The sequence below is a fragment of the Colletes latitarsis genome, chromosome 5 (genome assembly GCF_051014445.1).
Source record: "Colletes latitarsis isolate SP2378_abdomen chromosome 5, iyColLati1, whole genome shotgun sequence".
Lineage (NCBI taxonomy): Eukaryota > Metazoa > Arthropoda > Insecta > Hymenoptera > Colletidae > Colletes > Colletes latitarsis.
Genome location: NC_135138.1, coordinates 28,839,331 through 28,862,157, shown reverse-complemented (window position 1 = coordinate 28,862,157; position 22,827 = coordinate 28,839,331). Strand labels below are relative to the sequence as shown.

At 37.0% G+C, this 22,827-nt stretch overlaps 1 protein-coding gene across 1 annotated transcript in view; it reads left to right on the top strand.

Annotated features, from left to right (window-relative positions):
* The window catches only part of Dpr1 (defective proboscis extension response 1), a 363,943-nt gene that overhangs the window by 315,730 nt on the left and 25,386 nt on the right, over positions 1-22,827 (top strand). Inside the window, exons 4-5 of the mRNA XM_076765000.1 lie at positions 15,743-15,962; positions 20,360-20,457. Of these exons, the coding sequence (XP_076621115.1) occupies positions 15,743-15,962; positions 20,360-20,457 (318 nt within the window). The remainder of the gene's footprint in view (positions 1-15,742; positions 15,963-20,359; positions 20,458-22,827) is intronic.

Genomic DNA, 22,827 nt, shown 5'->3' with positions numbered 1-22,827 from the left:
AATCTTTAAAACGTCATAACTTCTGAACGGATTGGACGATTTTAATGTTTAAAAAAGCAAACTACGCGTATTTTGCTGGAGAATATGTACAAATCGCAAAAATATTCGAAAAGTTGGTCCTTAACCTCGTAAACTGAGAAAAACCCGATAAAAATGGTCCAATTTCCAAACAGCCATAACTCCTACAATAGTGAATATATTCCAGTGAAACTTTTTCCTGAAGTAGAGTTCATGGGCACCTACAAAAAAGTATTAGACAACTTTTCTACAGGTTGTCAAACAAAATTACTAAAAATCAAAAACGAATTTTTAAGAAAAATCGACAGGGATAGGTGCAGAAATTTTTCGACGAAATTGAAAAATTTCAAATCGTTCTGGAAAAATTATTTTTAGTTGCAAGGGTCTATTACAAGCATTTTTGGTCAACAGACATACCCTCGAAATCCTACACAGTTTCGAGAAAAAAATTCGAATATGTACCTAAATTTTTCGGTGAAAAAAAAAAATTTCAAATCGTGCTAAAAAAATTAGTTTTAGCTAGGGAAGTCAATTATAATCATTTTTTATCAGTAGATATACCCTTGAAATCCTACGCATTTTCGAGAAAAAAATTCGTTTAAGTGGACAAATTTTATTAATAATTTTTAAGGACAATTTTCTTAATAACTTTTTAATGAAGCCTCAATCAACAAATTGGTATTCTTGATTTTCGTCTTATTTTGGCCTCTAGAATCTCCCATTAAAATTTTTCCCAGAGTTGGCCGAACAGCCTCTATGTCACCGTACTTATATCATTGTCTCTATTAATTTGATGCAAAGAATGCAACGATTGAAACTAGAGAGTCAGAAAAGTTGCTAGTCGCGAAAGGGCGATTAGCCAAACAAGGAATGCTAATTGTATCCGATTGAAACTATAGCGTAACCGAATTTCTGGAATTCGTGGATCGTTCTTCAGTCGGCATAGATCGTGACGGGAACAAAAGAGGCAACACGTGCTTCCGGCAAACAATGTATGGCCAGTTATAAGCAACGAAACAGTCGGTAAATCCATTCTAGCGCGGGCAGAGCTTTCGCCTCGGTGAACAGTCGCCCATGTATTAATTATCTCGTTATACGACACATTCCGTTCCTGCCCGTAATTTATGCAACCTATTTCGACTGTTTCGCACTTGCCACGCTCGTTGGCAACCGTATAATTCCGGCTCGTCGCTCGTCACGCGTTTGCGTTCCTCCAAACATTTTTATACAACGTTTCATTTTTTCCACGCGTGGACGAACTCGCGAAATTTTGTTACAAAGACTACATTATTGTGTCTGCTTTTAAAGCGAGAGGCTCGGTTGCCTGTCAAAGTCACGTTCGTTAAAATTTATGTGCTTATGTAATTACAACTTTGACGTACAGTCGAGTCACAAGATTATTGCCAGGAATAAAAATGTAATAATAATGTCCAAAATAAAGAGGCAATAAAATAGAGTATTTTTTATAATCAGTAAAATTATGACTAAATTAATTGTAACCGATTTTTACATTAGGAAATTATCGTCGTATTTAAAATACTTTCTTTTTATTCCCGTACAATTTTTTTTCATGATTCCTTGCATGAAAATGTGGATATCGTTGTTAGGAGGATTAGCTTGCTCTAGCATTGCTAATTCTAAGCTACAAGTGGTGTCGTTTAAGTATCTCGTACAATTTACCAGAACACCTAAGGAGATTGTAATTATTCGGCAGATGAACGTGCCGTGTAACCGGATAATAATCGATGTTCCCTTTTGATAATGGTAGACACGTGTGCTACTGTATTCAGGTTATGACTAGAGGTGTTCTAATCATAAACGCGATTATGCTTTCTCACGCACACGGTGCGGTTGAAAGTTTGACGATAATTACTTGGTTTGACGAGATCACGGGCTGGATAAACGCGAGTACAAATATGGAGACTAATTAGAGATTATGTAACTATTAACGAACACTTGGCGCAAATAGCATGTTCGCGGTTTATTATAATTTTGATCGTACAATAACTGCGTTTACATTTTATTAATGCGTGAAAAATAACAGCTGTATCGCAAAACTAGCATATTATAATGACTTTTGACCGTAGAAGATTGTAAAAATCATACTGTTCCATTTAAATGAACGAAGAAACTACTGACATCGAATTATGTTTCTCTTGAAACTAATTGGTTCGATAGATTCTGTTCTATTGGTGACAGTAGACAAATTATTTATGTGATCTGTTTTAAATATTTCAATTTTCATACGTGGACGTGTACGATTTTCAGCATCGTAAATTCGTACATTAACATTGCCAACGAAGGATAGTACTCTGAATAGGGCACTGTATTATACGCCTTACTGCGACACCATGAGCGTACGTTAAGTTATTTTGACACTAAGCAGCTTAAGGAACAGGTAGCCTAGATTACGTCGTCCATACGGCACCGACTTAACTATTCCAGTGGCTATTTGCTTCTAAATTGAAACTTCCGTATTACGCAGTGACATATTATTTCAGATCTTAATCTATGTGCTTCGTACAAAGTTTGTTGGGGACACCGGTGTTACATAGTAAGAGCGTTGAAAATACTGTGCGAATAAACGTCAGAATGCAAATGTAGACTAATTAATAATAATTAATCGATTTTACTCTCGAAGCTAAACTTCTAGACAATGAATAGCCATACAAATTGAAATGTTAGTGTTCAGCAAAAATTTAAAAAGCTTTTCAAACATTATCAACGTGAAAACAATACGAACGATACTTATAACGGTTAATTATATCCGCTAAAATTATTTATGGGTGCTTTTAGTAGTTCCATACAATACCCATTCATTTTAAACGCTTACGTGCATTTCGTCTCTATACACACGCGTAATAATTCAATTTAAATAATACAGTTTCAATTTCAGGCCACGCATCTTTTAACAGCGCTTAAATGGTTTTAACTTTTTCCCACTTAAAACTTAATTCTTCGTGTCATTTCGTTATACCGATAATCATATTTCTCACAATTTTCTGATAATTTGTCCGAATTAATATGCTGTGTAAAAAACAATCAACAAAGTTAAGAAACTAGAGCCTCCAGTCTTCAGCTGGTTACTTTCAGTAATTTATTAGTGTAAAGAATAAGTAGACGTAAGCAGAGAGAATAAGTAACATAAGCAGGTAGATTTATCTTATGAACCTCGTCTATGTTCGAAGGATTCGAATGTTAAATTAAATAATGCGTTGACGTCAGTACAGGTGGGCGTCAAAAATACGTGCTAGAATTCGCGTTCCTTATATTTGGTCGCCTTTCTCGTACGCGGGGCTTGCACTTGACAAATAAGGTCATAAACCACTCACTAGACTATGAGTCAAGCACCTCCACGTATGGGCCATAAGAGTCTGCCAACATTTTATCGTTAACCTCTCGCGCTTACTCCCCCTCCGCTAACATCGCTAAGAAATCCACAACGCGCATCCCTTCCATTACCACCGGCCAATAAGAATTGTTAGAACCACGCAACCACGATCGTTCGCTAACGAAGAACCGACTCCAATCCACTCAATAGTATTTAACTTCACTGAGAATTTCAGTCCACCAATCACCTCGTCAAATGTACCGAAACGAACCTACGTTCTGCTAAGAACACGAAGAGGTGGTCAATTACGTTCTCACCACTTGAATCGATCACGTCTACACAGTTTTACTCCTACGTCTCTAGTAGTTTTAACAATAAAACCAGTCGGCTAAAACTTCCACGTTTAATTTGCTCTCTCGAGATAATTCTATCAATTCCAACGTGTTATCAGTGTACGATGTATTACAAAACATAGTCGAGTGTAATTAATTCTGGAGTTCTATTTTGTTGAACTTTCTAAATATTATTTTGTTAAAATGCATTCATAGCTCTATCAATATTATTTCTCCAATGTTGACACTAGAATTTGACTTTTATTTTCAAGCTTTATTTTAATAAAATAATGTATTTTTTGTTATTTTATTGAGAAAGCTACAGATGAACTTGTTGACGTCATTTCGTACAACAACAGTAATAAACATGATTCGTTGACGCGCCTCGTTCTCGAACGGTTCGACAATGTGATACCAAACCATGGAGCCTAGGTGACGACTACTTTATCGAATTTCAGTCCAGTCATTAGCATCTAAACTTAAATGAACTTCCGCAAACTCGTCCGGACTGTTTTCTGGTTCTCCGTCGGGTTACTAAACTGCTCCGGGGGTTTTCTTGGACTCGTCGACGGATTCGCGGGTTTTTCGTCGTGCTTCCGCGAGCCCCATTATCGGCGGAGCGAACAACGGGGTGATTATCATCAGCAACGATTGTTCGCGCTTTCGTCGAAGTTCTCTTGGCGGTCCCACCAGTCGAATAATTCACTTGGCCGCGGTTTGCATTACGCCTCGGCTACCGTCTAAATTCACTTTATCACCTCAAAATTACGGAAACTTAGAAATTCGGACGCTTATTATCCTACAGACGACAGCGCATCCATGTTGATGGCCCGAGGGTTCGTGAACGTTCGCGGGGAAATATGAAAGTTATGTCTGCACCGTATCCTCGCCCACCAAGAGTAATTTCCTTTCCCGAATATTGAGAGAAAGAGGATTACTCGCATCGCTGTTTCCATAGTCAATTTGGATTTCTAGATGTATAATTTTCGAGACGTACTCCCCGAGAATCGGGCGAGATTATTACTACGATATGACAGATTTTAGGGAACTCCTATTAGAAACCTTCGAACCTTTTCCCTGACTTGATAAGCGAACTCTTAATCTGAATAATCCAAAATGTAATTTCCTTCGTCTGCGTCGATGTATCGAGGAGAGAAAAATGGAGTTGATTAAAACGTTTAGATTCGTTGGAATGCGATCCGACACCGACGAATGACGTCGAGTATGTACTTTTCGTTTCCCTTGCCCACCCCCAATGGGCACTCTTAACCCAGATACCCGGGCAACATCCCAAATTTTACGGCGTTAGAAGTGTATATGATATAAACGCCGCGACTGCACCCTCCAACCGTCGTCGAGGGTGGCAAACGTTGGCGTAAGTGCAACGCTTTTGAATCGATCCAGTCGAACGTATTTACTAGCTCGAATCTTCTATTCAACGTGGTTAGATCACATCAAATTTTTTCCTTTGCGATCTCCATCGATTTTAACGTTTGCAAGTTCTACACCCTTGTTTTCGCGATATCGAATAGCGTTTACAAAGAACGTAAACTTTACAGATTTATAGAACTCTATCTCACCCTACGAGTATTATTAATAGTGGATAAAAACTGTTTACTTTGTGTAAAGCCTTGTGAAACAATTTAAAAAAATATTAATAAATCCAGTGTTCCGTTTCTGTTCCTGACACTTTGTATACCCGTTTTCATGGATTAAAGATCGCGTGATATTTTCTGGAAAACTATGAAATAAACTTTTCCGTGTCTGCATTTCAACAAACAGTGACATTTAATAATACCGCGATAAAGTGAACAATAAATCACCGTTAAATTGATAATCCACGCGTTACTCAGCTTCGAGCTGGCGTTCCATGATTCATTCGCGACAGACTTTAAGACGAATCGTTCGAACTAATTGCTTTCCTGTCCAACGCATCGTTCCATTACTTGCCACTAGTTGTTGATACGTTATCGTATCGAGGATTATTCGTGTAATTTACGCCAGTAACGTGCACCGTGGTCGAAATCGATTATTTGCCACGTTTAACTTCCATCAGTGTCCAACCAACTGTGTTTATGCGCTCGACAGTTGTAACAGAAATTGTGCGCAATTAGACACAAACTGGGAACGATGCGACTTAGTGTCTGTTATAAGAGAATATGGTTAACTGTTGTCATTTAAATAACGATACAAAAAACATATTTTTAACCATACGTTTCCTACCAAAATGCAGAGAAAAGAATATGACATTCAAAGTTCATAAAATTTACTTTAGAACATATAAATTGATAAATTTAAACAAGAAGTAGTTTCATCATAGATTTTAAGAAGCCTGGCCTTCGTTATGAAAATAAAAATAATTAAAAAGTACTCACAGATTTGTTAGAAAGCTCCAAAAATAATAAGCATCGTTTCAATTAGTGAATGTGTCAGCTTTATTTGAATAAATCCGTGAGTCGTCGTGGTTTCAACTATGGGTAAAGATATACTGAAAAGGTACGAGTGCGCGAAAAGTGGAGTAATTCATAGAAATGACAGTTTGAATTTCTGTTGCGCGTAATTAAGAAAAGTTTAATGGCCAAGGTTAGAAACTTTAGAGTACTAACGCGCGGCTAGCAAAGTGTTACGTTTAATGAGAAGTATGTAGAGAGTCGCCTCTCTTGAATCCTCCATATTGCTGAAAACTCTGTATATGTCAATGGTCATCTAACATGCATCATACATTTGTGTTCTCTTTATAAACGAAATAACTAGCTTTGTTAGTTTAATTCGTTAATTTCAAACGCATATTGGTCAATATACCCATTTAAGCTGACTGAACATTTCATGAAACTAAATGAAAATAGATAAGAAAATTAAGTATACGAATTTCGATATAAGGTAATTCTTTCATACTAATGTTTCTGTGATTGTTGTATGTTAAGACAGCGTAGACATTTAACGAGTGTTTGAAAGTATGCCTTCTGCACGAACTTTCGGCCGAATTGGAAAAACAAAGTTATTCTGTTATAGGCATAAATTATGGAAGAAACCTACAGTGGCGTTCACGAAAAGTTTTACGAAATCGGACGGCCAGTCAACGTGTTAATGGTGTATTAAAGTTTTAAATGGTGATACATCAAAAAGTTTTACTTCTGTTCTGCTGTTGCTTATTTTGTTTTATTCCATGCAACGTTGCGTATAATCTATAAATCATACATGTGCCACCTGCAGCATTCTTAGTGTGTAAAATAAAATTCCTGACAAGGCAAAAACCTATTTTTATATGATCGTTTGTTAGATACAGAAAAGAACCTACGTTAAAATTCACAATTATTTAAAGAGACATTAATTTTAAGTGTATATTCATTTCAATTCCATAAATAATTTGTTCGCCCAAAGATTAAATATCATCATTAATCGATTGCTTTAATCCTGTTAAAAGATAGTCTCGTTTCGTTATTATTAATTAATAGTTACGTTCCCCGTAATTGCTTGCGTTTCCATGGCCATTGTTCATGACTATATTTACCGATTACACAATAATCATAATTATTAATCGCGGGCTACAATCATTAATCATTAATCGGATTATACTTTGCACAACTGTATCGCACAAGCATGCACAAAATGCGTTTCTGCCATTTTTGATATATGAATAGCCATTCACCGTCATCGATTACATATTATCGATTAAATGTTACGAGTGATTATCTTTTGGAAGAGAGAAATTAAGAAATTAAACGAACCCGTGCTTCGTGGAAGCTATCAAAAACAGCCAGAAATTAGGATGGAACGAAAAGCGAGGGAAAGAATCGCTCTCTTGCGTGAAAGCTCGTTTCTAATAAACCCTAATGTCCTGGGAAGATATTAGCATCGCCGGTAACGACACTGAGCGTCGCGACATCGGGTGTCGCCAGCCGCCACAATGGGGAGACGAAAGAGCAGGCACGCTTTCAGAATTTTTTCTTTTTTTTTTAGGTAACGTTAGGTCTGACCCTTTTTCACCGTGAATCTAGAGGTACCCAGGTAAGGTCATAGCGTTGCTCGGAAAGCTTACCTTCCCTCACCTTTTTCATCCTCTTTTACTCCCTTTTTTCTGACTCGGCGTAAATCTCTTTTCGAGGACGTGGTGAACAGTACCACGCGAAGAGCAGGTTCGTTTTGACGAGGTCTGGTTAGACTTTCGTTTTCCTTTTTCTCTGTTCGCGAAGACGACTTGACTTTCCGTGTCCTACTGGGTGTTCATAAATTCATGATACAAACTTCGCATGCATACGGCATTCATTACTACGAGCGAGAAAAGTATTACCACGTGTATGTACGGGAAACTAACTACACAAATTATTGTGACATATTTTCATAACAGAAGAACTCCGACCAGCTAGAATTCCGCTTTCGTGGTCGGTGATATTATTACCGCTTAAGGTAAGAAATTTTCTTCGTGAGATGGACTAGAATATTCGTTTGAAAATCAGTTGTTTTTGGATAGATAAGATATTAATTGTATATGTATACGTATATCTTGTCTTTCAGATAGTTTGTCGATCCTTGGTGTAGAGCGTAGAAAATAGAGAGTAGTTAGTAGAGGCATATTACGTTTCGATCATATGGGTCATCTGCATATGCAAGGTAAACCGCGTAAATAATTGATCACCCTGATTATTTCCGGCATTATCGAACCGATTGGAATCTGTGTTCCTTGTACACCTTTAACGTTTACGCGATCGACATTCACTCTGATTAAAATCTTTTATAACGACCAGCGTTATAGTTATTCAGCGTTGAAATTGAAACTCTAAAGAAACTTATTAAGCTAATAATATTATGTATCAGATAATGCACGTAATTTTTCCCAATGAAATATTTCGTTCGAGGTTTTTTTTAGAGAAATTATACAAAATTCAGTCCATTTAAAACAATTTTTATTCGATTTTGTTGGACTAATTTGGGAGATTTCTAGCTGCGCGCGAAAGTTGTTGGCTGTTACGCCACGACCCAACGACTCCACAAATCTGTCCCCGAATAGGCTGTTAGTGCAATTAGAACCACGCGAGTGGTTCTTTGCAAATTTCCACGTTGAACGGTTCCACCACGATGAATTCCGCAATTTAACATCACGCAAAATCCCGGGCTTTTAAAGTTTCCAGCTTTGTCTATTTCGTATGATTATCAAATTTATTCTGTGAAAAGGACCAGTAGATATTAAGTGCTAACTACCTGGGATTTTAAAAGAATTGAGAGAACTGTGTTATTATTTCCCACTGCGTCGTTTGTCATTGCCCTCCTACTTAACATTCTGTTGAATTTTTTAAGAATACCCTGACCTTTCTCACGAACAGAGTGAAAAATTTCCAGGTATTCTTAACTCATTTTTTCTGAACTAATATCTTCACTGTTGTTTAAATCTTGTGGAAACTCAGCATAGTTTTAATTATATTTCACATTGTATCTTTAACAGTGTAGTTAACTATGTAAACTACATATTGTCCTTATATACAAATAAAAATATTTAATTCATTGTTTTGCACAAGGAGTATAAAATAGTAATGGTCGTTTGAAGGTCCATGTTAAATAAATATCGATGACACAAGATTTATTTGTGCATTATAATCTGCCTTTTTGAATTTAGTAAAATCGGTTTAATACATTTTTTTATCATCAAAAGTAGGCAAGTTGTTCAGGTGACTTGTTTTGGAAGTTTCACCTTGTATAGATAAACATGTAAAATTGCAATAGTATTTTATTTCTTCTGAAGTACGTCTAACATTACTCATCCTACATATTTTCATTTAGAATTTGCTTGAACTAATCGCTAGTACCAGTGCCAAGGAATAGAAAACAAATTCAAACTTGGAATTAATTTCCTTTAATTTCCTATGTGACTTTTTCTTTTTCAAACTCTAGCAGTAATCGAACATCGTTTTAAATCGTTTTCACAAACTGTGGTTGTCATCTGCAAGGTTCCTTATATAAACTTGAATAATTTGACAAACATCCTATCGAGTAAAGTTTCGAAAATTACTTCGAGCAAAATATTACTTTTTCTCTTTTGTCGATAACTGTGCGTATAAATTCTTATTTTTAACTAGATATTGCTTGTTAGTTTACAAAAGGATTTCCCAACAATCGGAGGCCACCAGGAATAGTTTTATCTGGCTATCTCTCTCAATTTCGAGCGGCACGGGCGAAGCTTTGCGAACTCTCGTATACGCAGAAGCTTTTTTCGCGACGAGTCCCGCTAGCCGCATTCATTCGTCGCTGCGAGCGCTCTTAAATCTTCCGCGAAATATGCACAACAATAGCGACGATGATAAATTCACGCAAAAACATTAATTAGTGCGCGCAGAAAGAAAAAAATTGCGTAAAATAAAATCACGGCTTGATGCGTTTCGACGATTCCGTTTGAAATTATTAGATTTTCACTCGAAACCGTTTCAATTTGGAAAACGCACGAAAGCTTCGAAAAAATATTGGCGGTGCGAGGACTTCAATTAAAAAGCAACGCGAACCGACGTATCCGAGCTCTTGCAACGAGCGTAGATATCGATGAATCACGATGGTATCCTTCTACGCTTCTGTTTTTCAACGGATTTATAAGTTACCGGATTTACAACGTCGACTGTATTTCGACCTATGAAACCACCATTTGTGGTCTTTTTTATGCACATTATTACTAATTTTATGATGAAATTTGTCAATCTACAATTCTTTATTTCTTCGAGTATTGAAATATTGCCACTAATAACAATACAAAACGTGTACTATTATAAATAATCATTGACGATAACGTCGAAAAGATTGAATAGGATTGTTATTTACTGGTTGTTAATATTTTAATGAACAGTCTATTGACGCGTATTGAAACTACCAAAATTTTAGATGCATGTAGTTTCGAAGTTACTCGTGTTTTCTTCATAACTCTGCCGATATTAGAAGCGACCAAGCTTCCTCTTTGAAGTGGTTTTCGTTTTATGTCGATCCCATATTTGGTTTTGGAGATATCGCCGTCCAAAGGAACCCGTAATATTTCAAATTCCACTATACCTTTGCGATAGTATAGCAACGCGTATTAAAAGCACACAAATTTGATAATCTTTCGTATACTCGTAACCGAGGGAGATATTTATCTGTTCCTATTTAAGTAGTCTGTACACATATAGCCATCTGATAATTTTTACAATTATTTCTCTACTACGAAAGCTCGGAAGATTCGCGTTGCATAAATAACAGAAGAAAAAAGCATAGAAAAAAATAATTACTAATTTATGCGCGACTTGCTGTAAGTAAAACATTGCCTGGGAATATGATATGACTTAAAAAGGTCAGAAAAAAATTAGAAAGGGTCTACCTCTTGTTACTTTTACCCTTAAAACCAAGAGTCTCTAACCTAGATTCTAAGTTAACGCGGAAAGAGAATTTTCGAAAGAAAGAGAAACAAGAATAATGTCGCTATTTTACACAATTCAAAGATAGACATTCTGTTAAAAACTTTAAGCAGACTTGTTCTTTTCTTGACGATCGCTAGTATTCAAAAAAGGGTAATAGTTTCTCACATGGTATTCAATATTATTATTTTTTCCTTTTTTAATAAATGAGGTTTTCATATGAGAACATGAGACTAACAACTTTATTATTATTAGTCAATTTTGTAAAGTTATGATGCCAAAATTTAAATCCTTGGTTTAATCAATGTTTGGCTTGCATTACAAAGATCTCGATGGATCCCCAGATTTATGTCGAAATAAATCGGACGCCCTCCAGGATGCACCCTCTCTTCTCGTCGAAGCATTTCCGATGCATCGCGCAACACGGCGCCTGGCGTCGTTAATATGCGCACGTCCTTTCTCGCGTCCGCAGTGTTTCAATCTCTCGTGGGATCCGTAGTTGGAAACGCGTGACGTTTGCCACACACGAGAAACCTCGCCACGAATGAATACTGACTGCTCTGAAACAAACAATATTTTTTACTCTAGATATATTCTACTATAAATAATTTTGAACATATTTTTGTGAAGCCTACCCGTCATTGACCAGGCAGTTCCTTCACTAGGTCCATCAATCCTTTTTGCAGCTACACGAAAGGCAAATTTAAATGATTGAATTGTTAATTATTTAGTCATAAAGAACAGTTGAAAAGTACGACGTTCTGTTCCATGTCGACAATGTTGAATACAACCTAAAACGAGGAGTTGCTTGATTTATAATATGTAACGGAGAAGAGCGTAGGTTAGAAAATGTAATTTAATCATTTAACTTGCTTGATGCAACCATGTTGGTTTGAAAGTTTATACGTATAGAGTGAACATGTAGCAATCAAACAAATGTCACAAGCTAAATGTCAAAGACAAAGCAGAGAAGAGAAAGCAGAAACCTTCCACTTCCGGCTAGAATACAGACATCATTCAAAATACATCTAACGTTTACTAAACACACTCAAGAAGAACAGACAAACGCACAAAGCATGTCATTTAGCTCACATTTCATACATAAACATGGTATTTCTGTTTTACACATACCTGAAAAGTTACTGTTTTTGTTACAAAGTTCAAAGTTGGCTGATTAACATTCGATGTAAATAGGAAATATATAGCAAAGATGAAAGGAGATAAGCTTCAGTTTTCACCGTCTTAGAATAGTCTAATACGTATTAAAAATAGTTAAACTTTAGTTCTATCAATAATTGAGCCATTGTTGAAAACAGCAAGGCCTCTTTTTTAAAATGGCTTTCGGATTATGTCGATCCGACTTTCCGTTTTTGAGATATCGTAATTTAAATAAAAGAGTAATTTTTTAATGCCCATTCTCTACCTTACAATAGCCAATTAACGCGTATTGAAATTACTAAAACTTTAATTACTTGCAGTTTCGAAATTATTAGTATTTTCTCCATTATTGAGCCATCGTTAGCAGCGGTAAACCTTCCTCTGTGAAATGGTTTCTGGTTTTTATCGATCCGACTTTTCATTTTGGAGATATCGTGATTTATGTAAAAGGTAATTTTTTTAATTCGACTAATCTCTGTCTCCGTCTAACACGTCAGACCTCTTTCTCTCGCTCACTCGTGCATCGTGACGTACTATTTACTACGAGCACGTGCGGTTAACGGCCTTGCGAAGTTCATTGACCGCGCGACGTCGACAATGAAATGTAAACAAAGCTTCGACTCCTTATATCTCTGTAACTAGCCACCGCATCGGCTTGAAACTAAAATCGCTACATCTCCGGAACTAATTACGCTATTGGCTTGATCGAACGCTCATTTTAAAGGGCATTTCAACCCCTATCCGATGACCATATCAACTATTCTAGTTTATGCTGTCTTCTATGTTTAATTTCACATTTACTTTGACACTGTGTACCTAAAAAAGTTTCAGCAATTCCTAATGATGATACGACTGGTGTGCGATAAAACTGGATCGTAAATAGTTTATTTATTAGCCATAATTTTTCATAAATTATGGTTTTCTCTGTAACTAACTACGGTATCGACTTGAAACAAAATTTCTACTTTTACTCTTACTAAATATACACATTTACAGTAAAATTATTGAATATTCTCGTACAGATAATTGTAATTTATCATCCATGATGAACACATTTCAGCGAGTACGAGCTCATAAATCAATAACTGTTCGATATTGTCAGGAAGCTTGTAAATGGTTAAATTTGTCGTTCTATTCTTTCGAATAAACTCTTACCCATTCTTCGGCAAAGAATAAAACAACAACCAAGGATCGAAGTGACCCTGTATCCGCCGTACGAGGATTAAAGCTGAAAATGTTCGTTTCTCTCATCCACAATGGCAAGCAGACGTGTCGTAAACCCAGGAGTTTCTGAAGGGTAAGATGGAAATTAGTTTTCAACAGTTCTCGGTAGACCGGCCTGTTAAGACAAAGGATTATGGGTCTGGAGGAAATTCCGCATCGCTCCTAAAGTTTCGTCCATCCATCGTTCATAGGCAGGTATCGTTGCGCCGCCTCTCCTGGAAAACCGCGTTCAGGGTGCAATTGAAAGGAAGTCGCAATACCCTCGAAAATACTTGTTAGTTAAATCAGAAACCAGTTAGAGACGCAGTTATCACTAACAGAATACGGAGCAATCAGTCTCTCAGTTAGAGTTTAATTGTCATTCGAGTCATACAGGCGCAATTAGGCTTCCAGTCAGACGGTGGTGCCTGTCAGAATACACGTAACCACTTGTATCCCATACGTCTATACTGCTCAACTTTTTTCACTGCAAATTTGTTCTATCGGTTACAAAATTCGCGATGTAATCCATCCAAACTACACGAGGTACTCTCTATAGTAGTTTTTCTGAATGTAACTACACCGGAAATGCAGTTGTAAAAGCACTTATCGAACAACTGATCCTCGTTGTCAACCAATTCCTATTGATACATCGTGTTATCATTTGAAACGATTCGTGTACATGTGTAATACAACGTGTGATAAAATGTGTTTGCACCATCGATCACTTGTTCCCCAGGACAGGAGAGCACACAGACCTTGATTCAATATGGTTGTCTCATTTTTTTTTTTTTTACAATGCTATGGACAGGCATTTTTCAAGCTGAATGGAACCATATCTAACATTCATTGAACATCGACGTTTAAAATAAAATATCAAATAATAATCAATGGTCTGGAGAGAGAGATCGATGATCAGGGCTGGGCAAGTTTCATTCACGAACGACAAATAAAAATTTTCGATAATGATCGTTTATAATTAATAATGTTATTCGTTAGGTATTTAAAAATAAAGTTCATCCAACTTTATCGACGGTTAGGTCAATTGCAATGGACTATTTCGTTTGAAGCCGGCCGCAGATCGCGCGACGAAATAAATCACATAGTCGCTTGGAAACATTTATTCAACCGGTCACGCGACAAATCCAACGCAATCTTTTTATCGGGCTGCTTTTATTCGATAGTTAACAGTGCCCCATACGCATATCCAGGCCCGCGATTATTCATGTAATCGGGAGTTGTACGCCCGATACGATCAATGGGAATTGTACACGCGGGGTATAGTTTGATAAAAAATGGAGGAACATCTTGGTAATATTCGATTTTTGCGTTGGAACAAAGAATTGCAGAAAACAATCCATATTGATGATCAGTCCATAATTACACTAATTTTTTCTTCTGCTCGGCCAAAATCAACGAATTATTCTCCGATGGAAACATTCTCTGGCCACAATAAAACTAATGAAACCTTTCTAGAACCACAAACTCCCTTTTCAAAACGGTATTTGAAAATTTATTGTAGAATTATTCGATGCTTGATCTTTTAATTGTTTGCTTTAAAAATCCATGCTTATAGTTTTTGAGCAAACACATACAAAGTTTTGTATCTTCCATCGAAATTAAAATACTATAAATGTTCACGTTAGAATTGACGTCTGACGATAAAAAATAATAATAATTAGTTGACGAATTGTATACGATCTGTGGAAATCCAGATAGAATTTTCGAATCATTATTTTGACGTAAAATCAGCACCATGGAAATGCTTGTCTCTGCAGTCTTTTGTCCTCTGAGAGTGCATGTAAAGACGATTTGTTCTGGGATACACTTTTCCTAGTCGCTGAAAATGTAAACGAATGGTTTCATCGCTCACATTCAACTTTTTCGTATGCTCAGCGCATGTCGGATTGTACTCCAACTCGGTTGCAGTTTTTAGTACATCATGATCAGAGGTATATGGTTTCCCTTCACGAGATGTGTCGTTACGTAACTTATTTCTTGGTGCAAATTTTTGGAACCGTTATTCGTCCGTGCATTCTCTCGTTCTATCCTCTTTAAGTGTCGTCAGAACTTTGCAAACTGCTTCGCTAACGTTGGTCCAAAGTCTGCTGATATTCTTCACTCGATCACTCAATGCTTCAGTGAACAGTTTTGCAAAATTCATAAAGCTATAAAAACGGATATTACGATTAAAAAATCCTCTAACAAAGTGTTTTAAAAAAGCAATGAAATACTCTAAACAAAACATGAGTTGTCGTGACGTTGGAATTGAAAAATGTTCTCGCTTCTTTCTACAACTTAATGCTAATATAAAAAAATATTATTTGTTTTAGAGGCACGAGCCAGAATAAGCGGCCAGTCGGAGAGGTACGTGAAGACCGGAAGTCTTCTTACGCTCACCTGCCAGATGTCCCAAGGACCTCACGATTTGGGCACAGTAGCTTGGTACCGTGGTAATCAGCCAGTGGTAACATCACCGTATTCTGAAAACGATGTCAACGGCAAACCACGAATCACCGTCGAAACTGAGTGGAGCGATGCCCTCACGTCGAAGTATATAAATTATTTATTGTCTCGTCAGTAGTTTTCAAACTGTTCGCCCGTAAGATACTCTACATTTTTGGAAATCATTTTCTGAGACTTCATTCGCTGATTTTCTTTATTAGAAAAGATAAGGGTTTATGTAACCTTTCTATGTAAAATTTAATTCTCTGCAAGATTCATTTCTGCCATTACGTCGCAAGTGCGAAGCGGATGGAAGTATGGGCATGTTCCAACAATTCATACTTTTCACAACTGCTTGAAACATTCTAGCATCTTGGAAAGACAGACTGAGAAATATTCGAGATAACGGTGTACATACATAGTATGTACTACATACACATTCTCAAGACAATCCGGATAATCGCGTGCATAGGTCTCGAGGAAGCCGACAGATGCCGACTTCGCTCTAACAATGTGAAAAGTCCAAGACACTCAGAACACTAGAATCTCGGTATACAATCGGGATTTTGATTTCGAATTCAAAATCTTGGGAAAATTGCGATTTTCTATCCTCTGGAAAATGGTATTAGAGTACTTGGATCTGGAAAATGTAGTGTTTACTGGTGTGTTATGAAAATATATTCCTAATTAAAATTTGGTTCTACCTTCTATTTCAACGCCACGGTTCGTGTTAAATACCGTGGAAACTGAAGATGAAATGTAACTTTTCCACGCACCTAGTACGGCCATTGTTCGACTCGTTACTGGCTCAAATTCGTGAATTGGGCAGGAAATTCAATGTGCAGCTGCGATTTTCACGTGACGGAGACACGTCGTACGCAGTGGCAGCCACGAGACAACTAATGTAGGTTCTTGAACCGGAGGGGTCCTCGTAAATTCATCGACGCGAAACACCGTCACCATGACAATCGTCAATCACGTCCAAAAACAGATGCAGCCCGTCTGCAATATTCGCGCGACGCACAAACGGCAGGGTTGGCAAGGGTCGGCTAGAAATGCAGAGCATGCCCGATATGTCTTCACGGTGCACAGACCAACTGACAAAGGACTACTTTGGTGACTCTCCGCAAACGATCAACCGAATGTTATAGCACGTAGTAGAGCCGCCAGGAATTATCTGCGAGGAAAGCACTACTGCGGCTCGTTGGAAAGTAAACAAGTTGCTTTTGTAAATGAAAAAAGTTACAGGAACTCTTGGAAAATTGAAAGATACGGTAGCAACGGTAAAGAGAAAGAAGGGAAATGGAATTTCACTTGTTCAAGAAGTTGATTTTCGTAAAACGAACTAGTGCTGTCCTTCTTCGCCACTTCGTTAAAGCAAAGGCGTAATCTAAAATCGATTTCTGGCTTCGGAAGAGTCCAAATGCGAATGTCTTGTCGCTATGTCTACTGTACAGGCTGTTGCGATAAGGTTGTCAAAGTTTATTTTTATAATTATTATAAAACATTGTAATTGATGGTCACGTATATAGAGAAAACAAAGGTAGAAATAGATTTGAGGGAAAAGTGTTGCTCGAGGAAACTGTTGTAAATGTGATACTGCAAATATAATACATATAGGGTGGGGAAGGTTGGTACAGAAAAGGATAACTTTATATGTAAAAATAAGTAGATAGAAAAGAATAAATCGACCGTGAAAATTCGAGTCAGGCGTCAGCGCAAGTAGAAAAAGTGATCACTGGTCAGACGCGCCAGTCAAATTCAATTATCTCAAAAACGAAGGCTCGAACGAGAAAATGTCACTCGTTCCTTTCGACTTGCAATTAGTTTAGAATTATTTTAAACTGATCTAATAATGTCCAAAAGTAATGTGAAAATAATAAGGGTTTTAAATCGTATAAGCAAGATTTCAGAAGCAGATATCAGACTATGACGGTGGCCTACTAGCATCGACCTAATATTCATTTTCATTACTCGAGAGTTTATTAAAGGCAGATGAAACTCGTTGGGCAGGTATTAAAATAATTATTTCTCGAGGCGATCAATTTATTTGGCAGGAGGAGTGGGTGGGTGTTACCGGGACACCGTTACGCAACTCTTAAATGATCATTATTTGTCCTCAGGGTACAATACGTTACAACAGCATGCGATGAAACTAACTACTGAAATACGGGAAGTAAATGATTAATCAATAATCCATTGGGAGCAACTTGCCAGAACTTCTTTACGAGCCACAGTGTCGGTCGACTACTAGTGCATCTGACGTCGAATTACTTCTCGTTACTCCAGAGGATACTCGTTCGAAGGTCATTCGACCAATCGGAATTATTGTTTGGTCAGGGGCCAGCTTTTACTATACCACGAACATGAAATAAAAATCAAGGCAGTAAATGTTTCACGCGATATACAACGCGAAGTAGTTAAACCAGCGTTTCTCAAACTGGGATCCACAGACACCTGGTAGTCCATGAACTCTCAGAAGAAATAACATTACACTACAGTAGAATCTCTACTATCCATACTATTATACTAGAGAGACTAGAGTTACTAATTAAAACTATTGCATGAATTAATTTTTAAAAAATTCCTTTTCAAATACAAAAAAAATTGCTCAGAAGTCACGACTTTTTGACCGATATCTAACTTGTTTAAGAATAAAACTTTTCGTGATTTATCTTATCATTTTAGCTCATTTAAAAAACTTTCAATTATGTTTTCTTCAAAATATGTATTCTAAAGCAAATACAAAATGGGTGTTCTCTACATACGCGATAAAATACGTTATTCTTCGCGTGACTAACAGGGGGTTAAACGCGAAATACAATCTATGGCGTAACGTGAACGCTAACGTCAAAGGTGACAAGCTTGTTGAATGGCTGGGATTGAATGATGCGAGATTCTGGATCGTCACCTCCATCCGGAACTTCCGTCGTTCCCGAGGTCGAGGCGATCCTGACTCTAGCATTAATCGACAATAGGCTTAAGGACATCAACGGCCTAACACCACAATTTCTCAAGTTGTTACTCTACGACAGCGGTCACGGTACGACTCAAATTACGTCACCCACAATAGACATGCCCATCAAAAGAAGCAGTGTTCAAATCGAAAACATTTTTACGAGAAATAAATTGAAGAACTTATTCCAAGAATTTAGTATTCAGATAGCACTTTAAAGACAAAGAAATTTATCAATAACTAAAATGGACCCTACACATTAAAAGCAATGTCAGACACAATCCTAAAATACAAAAAACTGAAAGCATCATATAGAAAGGTAAAACTCTTAAAAACATTTCGACCACGGTAAACAACTGTAAGTCACATCTTACATTTCTCAACTGTTCGAGATCTAAAATAAATTTCGAGCCATTATCGTTTCGAAGGAAATACGAAAACACTTTTCAGGACTACATTCCTTCTAAGAAAACAATTTATTTTACTCATACCCGACATACTGTCCTAGAAACATTATAGTGTGCAGAGTATTATACGTACATGTTACGCAGAAAGAAGTGTTTGGGGCCATTATTACGACGGTGAAAGGGATGATGTACAACCCTGCAACCAAGATAATACGATTAGGTGAACATGATCGTTGGATTTATTTCACGACGCTTGTCCGCGACACCCGATACCTTTGCTATTTTTCCCAACATTTGTCTGTTGCTTTTTTACCAAAACTACAGAATGTTGAACGACGTTAGAAAATGAAATTCCGTATATTGTTTATTAGTAAAATTATTAATCCCATAGTTGATTTGAAAAATAACAATTACTTGCTGCATTATCGATCATGTATCTGGTATAAAAATGAACTTTTTATTTGTGTAAATTTTTTAGGCTGATTTAACTGGTTTACAGATTTTCTACCAATTTTTCCTACTTTAAAACCTTACGTTACTATAGAAAGGCTAACTTCGTTTATTTCTATTATAGCCAAGCTGCAGAAAGTGTCAGATTATATTAAAGCATACATTAATCAATGAACGGCCACAATTTTATAAAATTTTGCTCGAGGGTTTATCAGATTTTATCCCGACATATTTTTACTACTTTTCAGCATGCCACTTAAATATTAATATAAAAATGATTATACACAATGCTTTGTCCTTTAAATACTTACAATCTTAATCCAGACATTGTTTGATATTAATAATCGACGATATACGATAAAATGGAACACTTTGCGTCAATTGTGTCAAATGGGCAATTCTTTAAGTCAATGTATAGCAAATTTATTCATGGCGCGTATTCGACTGATACGTTGAATTTTTATTATATGGTTCTATATTTCATTTAACAAAAAATGAATAAACAGTCATTCATTGCTAATTCGTTGTTCGATGTCTTTGTTTGGATTACAAGTTTTCTCATCTCTGATCGGTAAAATACATACGATGGTAGCGCTCGTCCAAACAGTTTGAGAACGTACTGAAAAGGAATAATATTTTGAGGATACGGTTGAAGTATTTAACGCAAGTATCGGTTTTTCACTGTATTACAGGTTGAACATCACTCATGCGAAGCCAAGCGACTCTGGAAACTACAGTTGCGTACCCACTGTGGCGGATAGTGCCAGCGTCATCGTACACGTTATCAATGGTGAGTTATATGTAAAACTTGTATGGAACCATTGCTTCTAATACCGTGTCATTTATATATTCCAATTATTCTAAAGAAACTAATGTTTATATTTGAGACACGTTACTGTCATCGTAAGACATCCCTGTTTGTGATTGATCGAAAAATAAAAGACGTAGGTGTAGTTTCTTTTTTTCGAAATATTTCTTGCTGTGAAAAATACACATATTATCTTTTTTATCCAGATCAGAAAATGGTGGTGAATCGTAGAATCCTTGCAAAATATGTGAAGTGTCTCTGCAAAACGCATGAAGAAACCGACCCATTGTGTATGCACGCGATGCGATATATTCCATGTACGTTGTTTAAGTTTTAGTCGGAAATGTCTGACTGTTCGGAAAGAATTCGGAGAACAGAGAAATGTTTGGAAGCTGCCTGTTTCGGATTTTTTGCTCGGTCGACATACCCCCGTGTGTTTAGTGGACTGTAAAAGGTGGAAGGGAACTTTTACCAAAGTGTGCGCGTGAAATTTAAACGACTCATTTGTGTGCCGCGTAAAAACGAAAATAGCGGACAGAAGTTTCCATTACCGAGCAGGAAAATTCAATTCCGTCGATCGCGTTACAAAGTTTTAGTTAGCGGATTCGATCACCGCGGGTTCCAAAATGGCGCCCAAGACAGTAAAGCATTTTATGGTCGGACCGATCGTAACCGTTGTTTAGCTAAACGCGAACAAAACTGTGCAACTTTTAGTTGTTTCTTACGAGTCATCTTCCGTGGAAGAATGCAGCGTGCGATAAAGTATAGCTGGGGTTTAAACAGGTGCAACAATTTGTCCATTTGTTTAATGCATTTGAAATAGTAATACTATAATTTTCTTTTATTTATTTTCTTACGCATCCAATAAATATTCTGAAACACGACGTAAATAATTAATTTTAACGTTCGTTAATTGTATGCTATTTGTATGACAAACGCTTGAATAACAAATTAGCTCCGGGAATCCAAAATGTCCCACGCGATTATTTCTAGCGAACTTCGCATTAAGCGATATTTCCGATCGATTTACCGATAGGATCGATTAATCCTTATCACCTATTGCTTTATTCGCATAGATGTTGGTTCTCATCGTTCCAGTGAGAACGTTGGAAAATGTTCGAGGAAAACGAGGGCAAATCTGAATTTTCACGTCAAGTAGGCAGATATAATTTTCGTTGAATTGTTGTTTCGATGAAAATGTCAATTATTACCAGATTGAGAACAATGACCACTGTGGTTTGATTATGCAATATGGGCAACGGATCGTTTTCAGCGTGTTTCCATTTTCAAATTTACGACCGCCGGTAATAAATGTTTTTAGCATCATTCCGTTTACCGAAATTATCTCGGTCTGTTTCAATTTAATTGCTCGTCGTAAACGTCCCAGCCACTGCATCCACTGATAATTACTTATTAGATAAACGCTTTCGTAACGTTATTTACAATCTTGACCGACGTAATTTTCAAGCGATTCGATCAATATGAATTATCAAATTTTTATGTACATTTTTGTAAATCTATTTTTTATTGGATGTATCACGCGCAATCTGTCAGCATGTGTCTCTGAAACTGTTCATGTACGTGTGCACGACGAGCGGATACGTGTCATTATCTGTAGTATGGAATTGATAATGAACTGACAAGCTACGCGCCTTGTCCACCGTTGTCGGAAACGCGTGTCACCACATGTTGCCAAGCATGCAATATTAACCCTTTTGCGGTCTTATATCGAGTTCAACTCGCCATCAAATCTTTTGACTACAAAAATCTGCTAATTATATCGTCAGTAATTTTAATACAAAATTACTAAGACAAGACTAGATAGATTTATGTTTACATTTCATTGTGACGTCATTTAACTTTCTCTTCCTCGGGAATAAATTACCATCGTAATGTACGACGCGAAACACGGGAATATTTGTTTGACAAAAATGAATAAATTCGCTAAAATTTCGTTCTTGGCGTCGCGCGTAGGATATTCCATGAATAGGAGCGCTTTTCATAGCGGACTTTTCGTTTTCGTCCGCTTTAATCCATACGTTTTTCAGTACATGTATTCCTTGATTCTCTCATTTCGACTTCCGTCCATCTTCGTGAAACGACGAGCACTTTGCATCGTACGTCTTTTGGGTGTGTCACTTTTCAGTTAGCGTCTATGCAAATTCGAATTAACGTCGGGAACCACATGGAAATTAGACCGTGGGTCTAATGGGATTTCGCCTGCCAGGAAAACGGATTCTACACGACTCGCTATAAATCTGAGCCAAACTTACGACATGGACTTCAATATTTTCAAAAAACTTTCCTGGCTGTTAGTCAACGGACAAGGTTCGCGTTATATATATAATACAA